General features: G+C 36.4%; 3 protein-coding genes across 15 annotated transcripts in view; all 3 read right to left on the bottom strand.

The window, feature by feature from the left end:
* Positions 1–127: 127 nt before the first annotated feature.
* Positions 128–3,229, bottom strand: LOC127512247 (lysosomal membrane ascorbate-dependent ferrireductase CYB561A3). 8 transcript variants are annotated; one of them, XM_051892976.1, is made up of 9 exons: positions 3,116–3,229; positions 2,893–2,984; positions 2,752–2,792; positions 2,546–2,645; positions 2,143–2,339; positions 1,668–1,876; positions 1,035–1,189; positions 626–794; positions 128–467 (listed from the first exon to the last, which is right to left on the bottom strand). In XM_051892976.1, the coding sequence occupies exons 5-9, from the start codon at positions 2,327–2,329 to the stop codon at positions 444–446; spliced, it is 744 nt and encodes a 247-aa protein (XP_051748936.1). In that variant the 5' UTR covers positions 2,330–2,339; positions 2,546–2,645; positions 2,752–2,792; positions 2,893–2,984; positions 3,116–3,229; the 3' UTR covers positions 128–443. The 8 variants fall into 8 exon arrangements, with proteins under 8 accessions (XP_051748936.1, XP_051748938.1, XP_051748940.1 ...); XM_051892978.1 differs by having other exon boundaries at positions 2,752–2,789; XM_051892980.1 differs by having other exon boundaries at positions 2,752–2,766.
* A 772-nt stretch (positions 3,230–4,001) lies between these two features.
* Positions 4,002–8,417, bottom strand: hdr (hematopoietic death receptor). Of its 4 annotated transcripts, none has more exons than XM_051892968.1 (10): positions 8,183–8,417; positions 7,324–7,480; positions 7,102–7,230; positions 6,799–6,910; positions 6,220–6,311; positions 5,940–6,028; positions 5,812–5,853; positions 5,389–5,670; positions 4,761–4,797; positions 4,002–4,655 (listed from the first exon to the last, which is right to left on the bottom strand). In XM_051892968.1, the coding sequence occupies exons 1-10, from the start codon at positions 8,201–8,203 to the stop codon at positions 4,363–4,365; spliced, it is 1,254 nt and encodes a 417-aa protein (XP_051748928.1). In that variant the 5' UTR covers positions 8,204–8,417; the 3' UTR covers positions 4,002–4,362. The 4 variants fall into 4 exon arrangements, with proteins under 4 accessions (XP_051748928.1, XP_051748930.1, XP_051748929.1 ...); XM_051892970.1 differs by having other exon boundaries at positions 5,572–5,670; XM_051892969.1 differs by having other exon boundaries at positions 5,812–5,852; positions 5,951–6,028.
* A 1,439-nt stretch (positions 8,418–9,856) lies between these two features.
* The window catches only part of unc5db (unc-5 netrin receptor Db), a 226,405-nt gene continuing 217,638 nt past the window's right edge, over positions 9,857–18,623 (bottom strand). For all 3 annotated transcript variants that reach the window (XM_051894039.1, XM_051894040.1, XM_051894038.1), the window contains 4 exons: positions 18,368–18,517; positions 15,476–15,640; positions 14,007–14,185; positions 9,857–13,135 (listed from right to left, as the gene is read on the bottom strand). In XM_051894039.1, the coding sequence (XP_051749999.1) occupies positions 12,952–13,135; positions 14,007–14,185; positions 15,476–15,640; positions 18,368–18,517 (678 nt within the window). In that variant the 3' untranslated portion in view covers positions 9,857–12,951. The remainder of the gene's footprint in view (positions 13,136–14,006; positions 14,186–15,475; positions 15,641–18,367; positions 18,518–18,623) is intronic.

Below are 18,623 nucleotides of genomic sequence, written 5' to 3'. Positions count from 1 at the left end.
TCGCTGATGATGACGTGTGGTGGTTTGTCCCTGGTTTGAATGCCCTTCCCAGCCGGTTTGAACCGGTTTAACAAACAAAGAGGAAATACCTTCATCTGGTTTTAATTAACAGACACAAACACTGATGTTTTATAAAAATGATTTATTCATTTATTATCTAGAGAGGTCTTCTCAATTAAAAATTAGCACAAAATACAATCAGCAGTGATTATTTCTGATGTTTTGCCTTATGCTCTACACAATTTTAAACAACAACAACAGCAGCACAATCAAATCTAAGCAAAAACACAAAGAGAAGATTTTACATGCCTTCCCAGTAGTGCTTAGTATAATTAGAAATACAAAGACCAATGGATGAAATTTCAGGGGACTTTTATTCGACTGAAGAGAAACAATCAGTCAGAATGCAAATAAATATTTTTCAGACATTCAACTTTGAGACATCAGCTTCCATCATACGGCAGTGGCTGAAAATGAGAGAAAGAAAAAAAATATCAAACACTTATTTGAATACTTTCTTAATTATTCATCTATGAATACAGAGAGGGTCATACTAAGGCAAGAAAATTAATATTACTTTTGTCACAATATTAACAAAACCATCATAAAATCCTTTGTCTCTTACCCTGTAAATTCCCTCATCATAGCCTGGCTCAGGACGCTGCCATATCTGATTGGACAAGATTTTCAAAACAACCAATCCAAACGCTACAATGATGACTCCCAAAGAATTTGCAGTTATTGCCTCTGGTGGTAATGCAGAATAAGGCAGCGTCCCATTGGTGCTTTTTTTTCTGAGGAAAGAACCAATAGAAGAACGCATTTGCTATGGCATAACACTGAATCTATTCTGAGTTCTACATTTATGAATACGTCCTTTTTTATCCTCTTCTTTCTTCCTCATACCTCAAATCTTTAAACATACAGTCGATTACAGCATAATGATCAGATCTACCTAATCAAACCATTTAGTAGCCATTTATACATAGGTTCCTTCATGTCTTCACCTGCAATAGCTGATACATGTCACTTACAGTGCAAAAAAGAGCTTTTCGTTGATCCCTGAGATGCAAGATACAATGCTCAGTACCAAGATGATTGCTCCCATCCAAACATGAGTCGGCTTTATAAGAGCACGTGCAGCCATTGGGGTGCAAGGTAAGAGGAATGCGGTAAAACCCATGACCCACTGGGGAAAAAGTTAGAGAAAAGGAATTTTTTTAAATTCCTGTGGTAAAGATTCTTACATTTAATTTACTTCCTCTATGGAAGCTTGTTTCCGCCATGAAATGAAAATAAAAAAGGTAATTACGACTTTTTATCTCACAATTCTGATTTTTTCTTGCAATTGCGAGTTTATATGTCAAAATTCTGACTTTGTAACTTGCAATTGTGAGTTTATAGCTCACAATTCTGAGAAAAAAAGACAGAATTGTGAGATAGAGACTTTTTATTATATTACTTTTTTTATTTTTTGTTTCATGGCAGAAACACGATTACATTGTCCTTCATATACATATGAAATATGTCAGACTACATTATCTGTTTCAAAATTGTTTGAAAGAAAATGAAGTTCATTATTTATCCACTAGTTAACTTCTTGTTTACAACAACAAATGAAGACGTACTACTACACTGTACATGAACATTTTCAACACGATACACACCTGTGCAGTGAAAAGTGCAGTGGTACAAATCCCCACCCAGCTATGGAGGGAATAGAGGTTGCGTGTGTGGTTTTTGTTGTGGAAGTCGAACACTGCACAAAGCCCGATTACAGACAGAATAAGTGAAAGGAGTAGAAGCCCAGCGTGTAACAGCTTCCACGGGAGCTTATTGTGACCCCATGTCAGAGGAATACGGTACACTATGGCCGCTGGTTACAAGAGAAAAAGACATTAATGACTGTCAGAAAGTCTGTTTAATTGACATAAAAAAATTTTTTTTTAAAAATGAGTCAAACATTTTCCCCTAAAACTAAATATCACATCATTTCACAAACAAATTAACACACCCAACTAAAACAACCACACACTTCTACCACATACAGCTGAAACTATTGCTTGTGCAATGTCATGTGTTATCATATTACAGCTATAGTAGCATAAAACAAAAGCCAAAATAATACCCAGTCAAACATACCATTCCCATAGAGAACCACCATTCCAGTGACCATGAAGACCGGGTGCCAGTTGAATTGCTTGGCTGAGCCATCCCATGCAAATCCACCTTGGTAGGTGTAATTCCAGTAAGCTACTAATGCCACACAGACAATCCCCAATATCAGGCACAGCAGATAGGTAACGTAAAATGCAACAATTCCTCTCATCCTGTGGGTGCTGCAGAGACAGAGATTGGAGATGAACTTTACATACACAAGACATAAACAATATTGATATGCATTTCATAATATTTCAACTTGCCTTATAAAAACGCTATGTCTCAAACTCAAATAAATACAATGCAGTGATATTAAAAAAAACAATCGAGACGTTTACTTATAAACGGATGTTTTAGCAATGCAGCACATCTGAACGTACAGTACCTTTATCTGGTATCTCGCAAATATCAAACAACCTCGTGACTGTTTTTTGTTGATCTCAGTTCCTCTTTCCATAATTCCCCATCATGATTTTCGATTTCGTCTACAAACAGACCAGATGGCAAACAACAAACAATAGAAGAAATGAGGAACAGCAAAAAGGGACAAACTAGCAATAGTAAGGATTCAATGGAAATTATGTCACTCACTCAAAACTATAAATACTACAAATAGAGAACTGCTCATACTTCTTCCATGATGCAATAAAACAATGAAACAAAACAGATTATTTCAAAATATATTTTGGTGTCTTTTGTTTAAAGACCTGTCGCATTAATGGATTTACTTACGGAGCGGTTTATACTTTTCTTTTGTAGTTTTACATTGTAGGTTGTGTCTTACAGGTTGTTTTTGGTTGTGACGTAACGCCAGAATGGGGACACTGGAAAACAGACGAGGTACCGCGCAAACTATTTTAAATAGTGCCTATTAAAACAACAGTACTGACTGTTAACGTAAGATAGTATGATTTTATCAGATTTGATGCAAGAGAGAAAATAAGCGTATACAAACTTTAACGACCAAGCTCACGATGATTTTGGGAAACGCAGACCCGTTTGAGGACATGCCATTTCCTGTTTAACTGCAAGGGTGCATGGGAAGTGTAGTGAACACGACCTTTTTCGCAATAAAATGCGATTAAACAAATTATTTGAATTATCTCTTAACATTTAATTATTAGTAGACAAAATACTGACATAAATAATGACGTAACGAAAAAACAATAAAAATAACAAAAAGGCGCTCCAGTTGCAATTTCCATTTTTTTTACACACTAAAGCTGATTTCACAAAACCATTACATAAGCTAGATAAGACAAATGTCCCCAAAATTATTATTTTTTCAATTTATTTTATCAGAAGGATAAGGATTTTGCACACTAGTCTAGCCTACATCTTCAGAATACACAAAAAAGGCTCACATATATTTGGATTAATACAAAGTATTCACACAACAGAGAATGATCGAATGAGAGGCTTTTAACAAAAGAAAGAACTGATAAAAGCCTTTCAACCACTAACAGGAATTAGTACAGCAGTCAAGAGAAGTGTTGCCATTTAGAATAAAGTGTTTGTCTTTTGCACCGCTGTGGTTTGAAACTTCTTTACCAGAGGATCCTGCATCTCCAATCTGTGTATTCACCATTTGTAAAGCCTAAAGATGAATTTTGGATGAAGGTGAAGGCTGAAAGGAAGGATGATAAAGATGACGGTTAAATCCATATTAGAGTTCAGGTGACCTCTGGTGGCGAGCAAGCTGAAATACAGTTTTATATACTAGTACTTGTAAGAAATGTATTTCAAGTAAGAGAAGTACTGTATGCGGGCACTATTTTCAGAACCTTAAAATTATTTAAAACGTTATTGTAAAGTCACAATCATTAAGGGAAAAACAAATGTACAAATGAATAGCTTTTATTAATACACAAAATAATTCTCATGACATATGGTAACATTATTCAAGATCATAATGCAAAACAATTTTGTCTACAAAATGGGGGAAAAAAAATGCAACCACAATAATAGTAGCACTACACAATTTTTAATATTATAAGTCTTAAATATCTTTATTCTTATTCTCCAAATGTAACTAATGTCTGTAAACAAACGGCATAGCATTGGTCTTTTCTAAGCATTTGCACATTATTGGCCAGCATAATAAATATGTCAGTGAAACACTTTCCATTTTGTAATTGTTGGGAAATAACACTACATAAGGTCAGCTATGCACAAAATAAAAATAAAAAGCATACCTTTTAGTCACTCATCTTCATATTTAAAGTAACCATTACTAATAGCCTTTGTAACAATATTTTCTGCTGACAGCCTTTGGTCTAAATAGATTAATGCTTCAATAAGACTGTTGAAATCTGCCTTCAGTCCCTCCTTTTCCATCCAGATTTTTAACAGTTCATAAACTCTGTCTTCTGGAATAAGAGGCTCTGTACTTTTGATTGCATTATCACTCAGTCCAATGAACCTGAAGAATCTGTTATGATAGTGGACATCCATTTCTTCAAAGAAATCAAACGTTTTCTTCAACGATTCCTCTCCTGAAAAGGTGAGACGAAGTAAAAACACCGCAGCATAAATACAGAATACTGATAGTGCAGTGGTTAAAGGTATAAACTATGCAAGGAAAAAAGGTATGACCCTACCGTTCAAAGGAACAAGTCTTCTTGATGACTCTCGTTCCTAAAAGAGATGGAAGAATTTCATTTCATGGTAATGGGACTCAATGACAATTACAATAGTGGTTACTGGGGGTACTGGTACATTAAACATTAACTGCTTTTTTGAACAAGACGACAACCAAAGCATGACACACATATATATATATATATATCTTAAAATACAGTCTGGGTTTTCAGATCAAGATCGACGTATGTTATTCATTATTTAATGGAGTAAAACCCATTTATCAGACCAGCACACAGATTGCTTTGGAGGTACAGGAGGCGTCAGGTCTAAAAATGCTGAACAAAGGCAAAAGTTGTCTCCTTAAAACAAAAAGCGTGAAAATATGGCAAAACATGAACTCTTCATGTTAAATTTCATTTCAAGAATGCCTGAAAATTAAAATATTACAAAACATGGAAAGCCTTTATCCTGAAAGCAAGCTATGACAATGCAGACACCACAGTGACTTTGCTACTTTATCTTGTCTCCAAATTACCAAAGGCAATGCATTTAGGCTTAGGAAACATTAAAAAGCAGAGAATTAAACAGTTCAGATAGTTATGAGAGTAGAAGTGGTGTTAAGTCAAATAAAGTGGCAACTCTCACCAAAGTGTGAGGCTGCCAGGCAATTGCAGAGCTTGGAGGCTGGTTAGTGTGGAGGGGCTGGAGGTCACAAGGCACAGAGGACATAGACAGACTAGTTTGTGAAGAGTTGGCGGTGTTGGGGAGGCTGTCCCCTAGTCCCCTGTCTTTCTCCGTCTCTGACAAAACAGGTACATGGGTACCCACCGCATAGTTTTGCTCAAGAAATGGCTGCAGCTGAGAGGAGTCATCGATCTTGGAGTTCTGGGCATTCTGCCTCTTCTCTATCACCTCCTCACTGTCACCCTGCAGGGCAAGAAAGATGTCATCATGTGTAGAGTGTTCATTTCAGTGTTGAGTTATATCCAAATATACGAGTTTCTGTGGTTAAAGCTGAGAAATGTATTAGCTGATAAATGCTGATAAATAAATGTCTTATTGACCTACCATACAAATCTTAACCATGTCCCTTGGACTTCTTGATGTTACTGGAATTGAAAAAGATTTTGTACGATAAGCAAAAAGGAAACAATTAAGAAATATTGAAAGAACTGAGGACATATGTGTGCCTTAACAGCTCTTTTACTTGGTTTAGACTTTGTCCAGTAGACGATGCCCACAATGCATACCAGCATTGCAATTAATGGCCCAATAATGAAAGTCACTGTAGGACAAATGGGATGTAATCACTATGAGAAACACTATGGAAACAAAGTCAATGTTGGACAGAATATATATAATATAATTTCCTTTACTTTAAACATGAATGCGTAAATACTATATTTGACCAGTTGTAATCATGTACATGTACAGCTGAATAGATTGGGCTACAGAGTGAGAAAGGTTTTCCACTACCGGAGATGGAGCTTCCTGAAGAGCTTCTCTTTCTACAAACTGTGTTGGAAATGTGTGTACAGCCTTTTACAGTCTCTTCATCATCCTTGCATCTGGGTTCAACAAATGAAATGATCTTGAGTCCACTCAAACATGAAACTACTGTCATCAAGTACTCACCCTCATGTCCTTCCAAACCTGTAAGACTTCATCTTTGAAATACAAATTAAGATTTTTAATGAAACCACTGAAAGTCTATTTCACCAAAACTTTGACACTTCAAAAAGACATCATAACAGAAATCCCTGTGAATCGAGCAGTTCAAGTGTTCTGAAGAGATACGATCACTTTATATGACGAACAGATTTAATTTAGGCTTTTATTCGCATATAAACATTGAAGAATGCACATTAACAGAGCACATCAAATATAGTAAATGGAAGCTCAAAGTGTTGCTTGTCGTATCAGAACCAATGAAGTTTGTTTTTGCACATTTTTATTATTGGGTGTGCTATCCAGTCATGTTAATCAGTTAGATTAACATGAGACTTCTTTGTCCAAAATCTAAGTTTTTGATAACATTTTACTTTAAGAACATACCTGCTGCATTTCTTGCACACCTCACATGCCTGGTCAGGTAAGCAAAAGGACCCCTGTTTGCACTGACACTTTGTGTTCTGGGTACTTGTGCATTTCTCTGTGGTTTCCTGATCTACAGAAGAAAAGAAGGTGCACAAATAGCAGGCAATTTACAGTTAAATAATATATCTGAAGGAACTTTATCGTGTGAACACAAAACTGATTTGGCTTGCATGATCTTAAAGTAAATAAGAAAGATTTGGCAGTATGGTACAATATATATACTGTATTTTTTTTTTTTTTTTTTTCAAACACCAGAATTACCTATACGGCACTTGGTGCACGATAAACACATCAACAATCCATTGCCATGCTCAGTGTATGTGTCAAACTCGCACGGTTCACACACTCCTTTTTCTGAAGCACTGAGGCAGGCCTTTTTCACATAGGTTCCTGCAAAAGATGAGGTGGTGGAATGTAAGTGCACATACAATTATTGTCTAACCAGAATAAAAGGATTTTATAAAAAAACTAATTCTCATGTACCAGCAGGGCAGTTCAGGCAGCAGATGTTATCATGTCCATACTCCAGGCCCTCTCTGCAGGAAACATCCCTGCTTGATCTGTTCTTGATGGACCCTTGAGCCCAGGCCAGATCCAAGTGACTTTTAGCCGCATGTATGATATTTAGCAACAACAAAATCTACACACAGAAGAAACAGTAAAAAGATGATATATGCTTCAATAAAGGTTGACTTTGTGGTAAATAATTAAGGATAGCCTGGGATCAAGTGGTGTTGTATCTTATACTGACACCTATTGGTGTAAATCGTAGCGCAATTTTAATTTTATGTCTCAGAACTCTTGAGTTTATATTTGTTAGAAACTTAGCTCTAGGTTCCTATAGGTCTAAAGTTTTGTTAAGGTTTTGTTTTGGTTTTATAAAGAGGTTTTCTCTTGCCTAAAATACTAAAGATACTAAAATAATATATAAATACAATTATAAATTAAAGTTTGGACAATAATAATATATACACACACACACATTATATATATACATTGTATATAGGCCTATGTCGGGTTATTTTTTTTTAACAAGTCATTGTCATTCCACGTTAAAACAGTCCAAAGGTGTATGAGGATCTGTATCTAAAGAGAGATCAAATATATCAAATCTTGATTCAGAGATTGCCTCTATGGTTTCTAATTATTTATAAGTTTTTGTATTAGTTTTATTATTATTATTATTATTATTAATCTGTTGTGCCAGATGGTTTATCGCCGCAGACCAGTCCAAGCATGTCTTAATTTACCGCGTCATGAAGCAAACTAAACTTTCAAAGTTTCTCTATAACGACATTCATATATAATGTATCTAAATTAAATAAATGTTAAATTCACTTACCAAGAAAATAATGTATCTCATAGTAATCAAATCATTGTGTCACTTTCTCCGTATAAACTGAAAGAAGATCAAGTCCCAACACCATCCTACTGATAGAGCAGCTCAAAGTATTTATCTGTTGAAAACTTCCGGTCTTATATTATGGAACTGAGCGCTTCTTCAAACCTCTAAACACGCTGGATGAGAGTTGACGAATCCTACTATGGCCGAGACTTACCTTATGAATATTAATTAGATGTCTGGTGACGTTGCCTTTATAGGTTTCTGAGCGTCAGTCACGTGATCTAATTATTTTCATGAACCAAGCCTTCGCTATAGTGGGATTCATAAATTCCCGAAACAACCTGGCTGGCACATAAATCGCCTACAAACTTCACATCGTGTTGAATAACTACTTTATACATTTCAATATTTTATTTAAAATATTTGTCTATATTTTCTTTTTACATCTTAAGAGAATATTAGGACCAGATGTAACATTAGCCAAATAACCCAGTGAGTAAATCTCCAGAAACCACGTATCTAGATTCTTAGGACATCTGAACGCACACACAAACCTAACAATTATTATCAATTTCCGAAATGCGAGGTCATCTCTGTCAGTTTGGCGCTATCTAGCAGACAGTTGACTGTGACAGTGCGATACTATGACTGTTGAGCGACACTGTGTAAAACACAGGAAACTGACTGATACTCCATAGACTGCAGTGCACGGAGGAAGGTGGGACTTCTGTTTGTTTATTCATTTACCAAGTCTAAGGGGAATTTCATACTGCTACTTCAGAATGCAGACAAAGGTCACTCCTTTCACTTAAACACACTCAACCACATGATCCGTTCATTAGCTATATTAGATTACGCTGTGAATTTCAACAAAGTTTTAATTTTATTAGTGATTAGTTTTCCAGATAAACTACAATATTTGTATGGTCTGTTGTAAGGCTTTACTGTGGCTCATTGAAAGCATCTTTCTTTCCTTTTAACAAATCTATTCACTACATTGTCCTGTTGCTTCCTGAAAGCTGATTTAGTTTTCTTCCCTCTGCCTTTCTTCAGCCAGAGATGCCAGACAACCAATTACGCCAACATTAAGTGACTTTTCTGTAATTTAATTGCCTAAGTAGGCTATAACTATATACAAACTGCTATTGTATCATCTTTGAATTGGGGTTTTATTATTGTTCATTCAGATTTCTGAATGTTGCTTGAAGAAATGATCCAACATTAATAAGAGCCAGCAAACCTCTTGGTTTCCATGGTTATGAGGGCTGAATCTTTAGTCACTTATGTGTCCTTTGATAAGAAGGTACTGAAAGAGGAGGGGTTGAGATAAGACAACTGTGGACTTTGCCTCAGCCGTTTATGAAACTAAATTACTGCATGTCATTTTCATCTTTTAGATGTCTATTGAACTATTGGCTTCAGTTCTGAGGATATTGGGCTGATTTATGTCTTACACACAGAAGTGCATGTGTTAATCACTTTGTTTTTGTAGAGATACATCGGGTTATTATTTCAATTTTTAAGAAACACATTTGCTCTGATGAAGAGAAACAAGAAAAACTCATTGCAGACGTCCTGTGCCATTACATCATATCTGTCCTGTAAGAGTGCCTGCCTGACACTAAAAGAAAATCATCAGCACATGGAAAGAGAATAAAGACATGGGGCATGTTTGCTAGAGTTGCAGCTCTCTTCAGCTGTACATTTATTTCCAAAAGACTGCATATACATCAGCAAACTCTACTGTACAGAAAACATCCAAAATGTTCATAATCATAGATACAATATACCACAAAGCTGGCCTGGCGATACCAAACAAGTATATTTAGCACTAGAAAAGCTCTTGACCCCTGCATATCAGTGTAATATAGTGTTTTTATGTTTGTTTGTTTTTACTGATATTTTACAGTACATTTGCATGATTCAGAACCATCTCAACCTGTACAACATTCACCATTTACAGAAGTTATACAAGGCACAAGAATCATAATTTGAAGCAAAGGCCTAAATATAACATGAACGAGGGACGGATTATTATTAACTTTACCGTTTGAAGGCTCTTGTACTAGTTTTTCCAAATAGTACCACTATAAATGCAGTCTACAATAATAGGGCAAAATCAGAAGTTTGGTTTGATAGCCATTTCTAGATTTTTTTTATTTTATTTTATTTTTTTGCTAGAATTATTTCTGTACTTTAAGCTTAACTTCATGTTCCATCATTTGGACATAAATATGAACTTTAATAAGTTTAATGAGCACCAAAGCAATTTTCTTTCAAATTCATAAACACAATAACATGTTTTAAATCGATTTTAGAGGGGGTGACAGCAAATTTGCAAATAAATTAAAACAAACATAATATTATGTTATATAATATAGTTATGTGGACAACTGGTGTTTTAGCAGCATCTAAATAACAGCAAACAACAAGTCAAACAGGCTACTGATCTCAGTGCTGCACAATCAGATGTCGTAAAGGGTTAGTTCACCCAAAAATGAAATTAATTAATTATTCATTAGTCATTAATTACTCACCCTCATGTCGTTTCACACCTCTAAGATATTAGTTTATCTTCGGAACACAAATTAAGATATTTTTGATGAAATCCGAGAGGTATCTGGCTCCTCCATGGCAGCAATTTAACCACCACTTTTAAGGTCCAGAAAGCTACTAAAGACATCATTAAAATATAATATTGTTTTGTTTTTGCGCACAAAAAGTATTCTCGTTGCTTCATAAAATGAAGATTGAACCACTGCAGTCACGTTGACTGTTTTAATGATGTCTTTAGTACCTTTCTTCACCTTGAAAGTGGTGGTTAAAATGCTGTCTATGGCTGAGACAGAGAGATATTTGTGATCCGAAGATGAACAAAGGTCTTACAGGTGTGGAATTGTCATAATTAATAACAGAATTTTCATTTTCAACCCTTTTAATGCTTCATAAAACTTATATTAAAACTAAAAAAGAAGAATATCCAGTGTAAGAGATAAAGCGTAACTTTTTAACCAGTGGTGAGCATTATAGTGTCTAGAAAACTGAAAACCAACTAAAATGAGCTCTTGGAGGCATTTCTGTTCGAAAGAGAAGGTTAATGAAGTAGATGATTAGGAAAAGGAGGACATAACATTTTATTTTTTTTTTTTCCCCCAGCAATTCTGACAGCATTTTTCCACATAGCTCCTTTCCTTTTATCAGACCTTAATTATAACTCTCTCTGCTCACCGGCCCGTGTTCCCCCATTGTGTTTCTCACTGCATGGTGGAATTTGGTCAGAGGAGATAAGAGAGGCTCATTTTACAGAGGTCTTTTGGAGCTCTTCCTTTTCAGCTGCATTTCAAAAGAAAGCTATAAATGTTAACAAAAGGTATGTGCTGCCGTTTGCATGGCTTAAGTAAATGCTTCTTCAGGTCAATATTAGTCTCAGGCCTGACGCTCTCTATAAAAGACATGATACCGCTCCTGATGACTCACACACGCTCACAGGAACAGAGTAATGCGTTTAAGCGAGTGGGGTGGGGTTATGCTTTGAGGTCTTCGGAGGGAAAACGTAAATGATTTTTACCTCCTAACCTGCGTAAATTAAATTATTTTCAATTGCGCAGGTCTCTGTCACAGCAGAAAAAAGGTTAGAATCTTTATATTACCATATATTATTCATAATTATTCCTCAACTGATCTCATTAAGACGGCAAAATAACAATAAAAGAACACAGTGAACCACAATCACAATGTGTCATGAGCAAAAAAGGCTGTTTGCAGGAGTGCATTTCCTTCTCTTCCCTTCTCTAAATATCATATAGTGCAAACAAAGCACACATCTGTAGTAACATGCAGAAGGGATATAAATACTGCAGAACTCTGGAACACTGTTGGAAAAATAGGAAAAGATTAGAGATGCACCGATATATTGGCCAATAATCGGTATTGGCTGATAAAAGCAAATTTTAACACTATCGGCTATAGAAAATGCACTGCATTTGTGCTTTGTGTAAAGAAAATGCTAAGAAACCAGTTTGATGTTCAATATTAATAGTAATTATATGAATTAATAACATTCAGAAAGTTAAGAAATATTAATTTAATCTTCAGAATGTAGTTAATGTGTGTTAATATTAATTTGAGTAATGTGTTTATGTGAACTGATACCAAGTACTCTGAAACAAGTTGATAAAATGGAGAGAATGAAGTTTTTATTTGCATTACTTTCAAAATGTAATAATTAAAAAATATAATGATTAATTATTAATTATAATGAAATTATCATTAATTAAAAAAACGTATAAAAGGCAGAAACCCCAAAATATCGGTATCAGTATCGTTATCGGCAGATCACTCTGAATAATTGGCTATCGGTATCGGTGGAGAAATTTAGTATCGGTGCATCTCTAGAAAAGATTATGGAAATGCTCAAGAAAATCCCAGTCTGGCCACCAATCAAATCCCTCACAATAATAATAATAAAAAAAAATCATATACACCCAGGAAAGGCTAAGGCGGAATTTCATGTAAGATGTGATGGCTTGGCACTTTGATGTTTGCTTAGAGAAAAGCATTTTGAAGCTGTTGAATCTGTGCCGAATTCATGCCAACTTCCACATGTACAACTTTGCACATGTACAGATACGTGAAACTGTCTGACTGGTCGCCTCCTTTCCAAGACTTCTCTCAGACTGGATACCTTAGCTGGGTCCACTTGGACTCTAAACTGAAGATGCTGGCGAACTGCACCTGGTGGGATACATGTGGTTTTCAATAGTCCCTCAAAACGTAAAGTCTGTTTCTTTCTCATCTGGACTCTGAGGCAGACTTTTACAGTGGATCTTTCCAATCTCCTCCAAAGCACTTGCAAGTGAGTCAAGATCTCCACTGTCCTGATGCCTGGCCTCCCAGAGACTGAGAATGACAGCAGAGGGACTCTTCTGCTTGGTAAAGTAGGACAGGTTTCTGTGCAGGAAGAAAATGGAGGTTTCACAATAGAAGAAAATGTTAGTACATAGCAAGAGCATATTTTGTTTGTCAACCTTATGTTCTTCTATTGTTTTATTAGGGACAACAGTTGAAATAAATACATGATGTGTGCGCTGTTACACGTAAAGTGCCAGTAGATGGCAGTGTTGTAATATAATTCCAAACTCAAATGGTCATTTAGCACAGCACAGATTCAAGAAAAGATAACAAAGCATTTACTTTAAAAAAATAAATAAAAATAAAAATATGAATTTCCATTTATTTATTTTAAATGGCACAATTTACAGAACTGTAATACCAGTTTGTATCTTCATAACTGTGTACTTATAAATGATGCATTTAAGTATTAGTAGTACCAATGTATTAGTAATACTAGTAAGAATAAAAAACGTCTTCAAATGCTATCAGTTTGCTTTTTATTTGCATGGTTTCCTTTTGTAGAGTTATTTGGTTGCAAGTCTTGTTAAAAAAGACTTTCATACCCAACTGTCAAATTAAACGTTCAGATTTGAAAGGAAAGGTTAAGGTTTTCAGCTTGTGGATCATCTACACAGAAATAAATATCAGCATAAACTATCAATATGTCATACAATCACTTCATAGATAAAGGGAAGGTGGCTCTCTTATCTCTCAAATCTCTAGTGGTTCTTTAACTTCTAACCTTTGCAGAAACTGAATTCAATAAGGATGAAAAGCCTGAAGAGATACGAGTTCTGAGTGAAATGATCGAGCAAAGTGGAGCGCAGTCTCAGCTTATTATTCAAGGGCATTGTTAACAAAGTGAGCACTGCTGCAATAAGTTTCAATCAGTCCTGTTGCCTTGGCTACATCTCTCTCCGGCGCTCACCTTTGAATGTGGAGTTTCTGAGCTAAGAGCTGCCAGTCCTTGCCCTTGGCGTTGGCAGTATCGAAGGTGGTGCATATCCGCTGACGAATGGACAGGGGGATTTTGAAGGCTTTGGCCCCTGTCTGTGACGTCACCGTGCAATCTGCCTGCATAAAAAATGGGACTGTCTCTTTCTCACTCTGAAAGAAAAAAAAAATGTGTTTTTAGCATGCATTTTGTTTCATCTAAAAAAGGGGCTTGAAAAACCACTGCCACATTAGAAAGATTAATAATATATTTTGCCCCATGTAGTAAAAGACCCACATTTTAAAAGAATAGTTCATTAAAGGGTTAGTTCACCCCAAAATGAAAATTCTGTCATTAATTACACATCCTCATGTCGTTCCAAACCCGTAAGACTTTCATTCATCTTCAGAACACAAATAAAGATCTTTTTGATGACAGAATGTTGTCAGATTTCCTACCATAGGCTGCCTTCGCAACTGAAACTTTGACGCTTAAAAATGTTTATAAAAAGATCGGAAAACTAATCCATATGAATCAAGCGGTTTAGTCCAAATTTTCTGAAGAGACTCAATCACTTCTTATGATGAACAGATTTAATTTAGGCTTTTACTCGCATGTAAACATTGATCAGCGAACATAAACAGAAGTTCAACCGAACCTGAATAACGCACAAGAAGAAACCTCAAACGTTTGAGCTTCCGGAAGAGGTTTGTTCTTGTGCGTCAAAACTCTATTATTTATTATTATTATTAACAATTTTTTTGTCATTTGTCACCTGTACAAAAGAATTTCTGACGATTAATCTTTTTTTTTCAACGCAAAGACTGTAAATATGGGCTGTTAAGCTCAAAAAAGTACAAAAAGTACAATAAAAAAATAAAAAATACAAAAGTAGTCTGGATGACTTGTGCACTATATTCCAAGTCTTCTGAAGTTATACGATAGCTCTGAGTGAATTTAACCTGAAATTTATGTCATTATTCACATTAATCTTTACCTCTGCTGTGACTCTGAAATCAAATATGGGACCTACACAAGGTTGAACAAGGATGAACAATTCTTTAAAAAAATCCTTATTTTCTTAGTGTGAAGAACATTTTAATAATCTAAAGAACATTTTTCCACTATAAAGAACCTTTTGCACAATGGAAAGGATCTACGGATGTTAAGGTTTCTTCATTGAACCATCAATGCCAATAAAGAACCTTTATTTTTAAGAGCGTATGTGCAGGTTAGATGTCAATAAGCAGCATATTTGGCTTGAGAGCTGCAGTGAAGGTGAAAAATCAGTAAATAATTTTAGTCTGTTCATCATACACCTTTTTGAATCTTGACAGCCTGTCACAATAAGCTGTCACCGTTTGGAAGAGACCCTTCTTTTTTGTTTTTTAGAAAAAAATAAACATGAGGCTGAGAAAATAACGACAGTTCCCGAAGACACAGAGACACAGAGTAAATCTGACCTCTCCCACTGATGTGTAGACCTGCAGGAGCTGCTCATGACCTTTGACCTGCCGCACACTGATCTTGCAGGAGAGCTGGGTGGTTGAGGCGCTATGTCTCTGCAGTGAGAAGGCACAGTGCACAGGCTGCTGGTTACTATACCACACTTGGGTGAAGGAGAATTCCTGCAGCAGAGCGGGGTGAGGACACCAGGAATGAAGAGAAGAAACAGAGAGAGAGAGAGAGAGAGAGAGAGAGAGAGAGAGATCAGAGAGCTGAGTCAGGAAATGCATATGATCCATGAAAAACGTGGAAGCATGCGTGTTAAGAGACTCGTCTATGAGACCATCAGTACAAAAGAGACACAAACTCTAATCCCTGTTAATTCCGATGATAGGGGTCACTGCTGGGGTATGTACAACACACAGAATCTGGGAGCAGGGCAGGGGAAGGGAAAGCAATTGCCTTTGATGTATTATTAATTTCCGTGAAGCAGCACATCTGCAGGGAGTGTCCTTGACCTCTCCTGCACCGTTTCTCCAGTCTTGCATATTGAAATGACCTGTGAGATGCTCTATGTCAACAGTGATAGGAACCCTGAGCAGAAGAAATGCTTGATGGGACAGCAGATGCCTTAATGCCGGGATTAATTTCTCCCTTGAGCAGGCACACAAAAGCATGTTCCAGGAGACAGAAGCACTCCTGAACTGATCAAATACATGAACCTACAACCAGATAGTCTTATCACTGTGTATTTGTATGCTAGGCAGGACAGTTCGTTCTTCAGGGTTGAAACTTTTAGTACTATTAGCCAGTAAACAATTTAGCCAGTAAATAAATCTAACATCTTGAGGTTGATACTTAAAACCAAACAAAAACTATGTCAATATGACAGCAAAAATAAATTAAATTTATGTTCTCTGAAAACAAGTTTTAATATAATGAAAAACAACATTGGAAGATTTACAAGATGTTCAAATATTTTTTACTGGAAAAGCAAGGCAAAAATATGGATCACACAAACTTACCTCAAATTATATAGTTATACCTGGGATCTCCAAGTGTGTCTGACTGCGTCCTGCAGTACTACAAACCATGCCCCTAAAAAATTACGCCCCCTACAATGAAACAGCCAATTGGCACCTCCCTTTAGAAGCGCTGATAGTACCGCTCTTCTTCTGCTTCACTTTCCCTGCTTTTTTAAAGGTTCACTATCGCCACCTAATGATAAGGCATTTAGATCATATTACATTGATCCGCAGATGACGTGGCGTGAGTCATCCTGTTAGTTTTTCCTCAGTTTTTAAAAGTATTTTATTTATGAAGCTCTACAGTAATTTTATTTTATTGAAGGGGTAGGGTTAGGGGTATGGTTTAGGGTTGGGGGTAGATTTTTAGCTATAATTACCATAGGTCTGTATTAGATTGTATAATTTATTTTATGTTTTAATAATAGCTGTTATATCATACTGCATAAGATTCAAAAGCAGTATAAGCCTTACAACAGGGGTGTAACGGAACATGTATTCGAACCGTACGATACAGACGTTACGATTCGGTTCATACAGTTAGACAATGAATACAGTCAGTCACAGGCGATCCACACCCCAATCCAGAAGGGGGCGCACGTGGTAATGCAACGCTGTTTGCTAACTGCCACAACACAAAAAAAGAAGCAGAAGAAGAACAGACGATCTAGCGGTGCATTCCAAACGGGATATGTCGCCCTCCGAAGGGCACTTCGGAGTGAAAATAATCATGGCCACCATATTGAAGGGTCGTTTCAAACCGAAGTGCTCAAAGCTGGCCACTTCAAAGGGCCCTTCGGAATGAAGGATTCCGGGCCCCCATGATCCTTCGCACAGGGAAGTTGTTTAGCGTCACAGAATGGGTACAGGAGGCTCTGAGTTCAATTTTACCTATAAATGTATATATAATATTTTTCTATACTACTGTAATTTATACAAGTAACATATGCATGACAAAATGTGCATGAGAACAAAGAAATAATTTAGAACTGCATGGCATGAATTATGCATAGGGAAAATGTATCCATTTAAAACCAATTGCTTATGAAGTAATATCCATTGGCCTTGGTGCAATAAACCAAAAATAAATAAATAAATAAACTAACGGTAAACAAAGGCATAGCTTGCACAATCTACTCATCGTTCAGAATGTGTTTTTTTGGGGGTCAACCAGCGTACAAAATGTGTGATGAAGGCGCCTCCTTGATTGTCTCGTTAAGATGACGCAGAAGTGCGTTTTTTTTACCCTTACACCCTTCATCCCTTCGAAGCTCTCACTCCAGAGGGTAAACCCTTTGAAGGGATTAGGGCATAGGGATGAGCCCTTCCGAACGGAACGCAGGGTAGATACGTGTGTATCTCTTAACCAGTGTTTCAACCGCGGAAAGATTTCAATAAAACAGCTTGAGGATAATATCTCACGTAGATGATTTACCTCAGGCAAGTCATTTAGTGTCCACAGCATGTTAGTTCACTAGAGAAATGAACTCTAGTAGGGAGCATTTCACTAAATATAATATATGCAATAAATATCAACAGAATTTAATAGTTTGGGCTCTGTTGTTAATTGTAACCTTTAATACTATAGTAATGTGCAAGAAAGTTCTCCCTGTATATAGTTTACAGAATTAGCTGAGATAGATTTTTTTTTTATCCTTAAGAAAATGTTAATTATAATTGAATTTATTTAAAGAGAGAGACACAATTTGTTCAGTAAGCAGCAAGCAGTATACATGCTTGTTTCTTTGCGGGAGGCATAACTTGTAGTAGTAGGTTTGTAGTACTGCGGGATGCAGACAGACCCTTCTGGGGATGTGTAGGCAGCTGCCTATGGCACATTACAGAAGCACTGGTCAGAGTGGGTTACTAATGCTAGCATGTTACCTGACAGGTGGTGAAGGGTTTGATGCTCCACAGAAACTGAGGGATATCCTGGATGGACACCTGTAGACTGAGACAGTTTCCTTTGAAGAACAGCGTCTTGGGCTCCTCTAGTAGCTGACCTCCTCTGCTGGTTTCAGCAGTGACCACTCCCTTTGGAAAAAATGGATGTACAGGAAAAATAAAGTGAGAACACTGGGGAAAAAACCATAGGGAAGGGCAGATAGTGGTACAAAAAAAAATGTGGATAGACTGGACA

The sequence above is a fragment of the Ctenopharyngodon idella genome, chromosome 5 (genome assembly GCF_019924925.1).
Source record: "Ctenopharyngodon idella isolate HZGC_01 chromosome 5, HZGC01, whole genome shotgun sequence".
Lineage (NCBI taxonomy): Eukaryota > Metazoa > Chordata > Actinopteri > Cypriniformes > Xenocyprididae > Ctenopharyngodon > Ctenopharyngodon idella.
This window is presented reverse-complemented; position numbering and strand designations above follow the sequence as displayed.

Excerpts from the sequence above, each read along its gene's own strand:
- LOC127512247 (XM_051892976.1), bottom strand. The coding sequence starts at position 2,329 with ATGAGAGGAATTGTTGCATTTTACGTTACCTATCTGCTGTGCCTGATA. Across the intron at positions 1,190-1,667 it reads CTGCACTTTTCACTGCACAG|TGGGTCATGGGTTTTACCGC; the intron begins GTGTGTATCGTG and ends CTTTTTCCCCAG. Across the intron at positions 468-625 it reads ATGATGAGGGAATTTACAGG|CCACTGCCGTATGATGGAAG; the intron begins GTAAGAGACAAA and ends TCTCATTTTCAG.
- hdr (XM_051892968.1), bottom strand. The coding sequence starts at position 8,203 with ATGAGATACATTATTTTCTTG. Across the intron at positions 6,029-6,219 it reads TTCAGGAAGCTCCATCTCCG|TGACTTTCATTATTGGGCCA; the intron begins GTAGTGGAAAAC and ends TTTGTCCTACAG. Across the intron at positions 4,798-5,388 it reads CCTGGCAGCCTCACACTTTG|GAACGAGAGTCATCAAGAAG; the intron begins GTGAGAGTTGCC and ends CATCTCTTTTAG.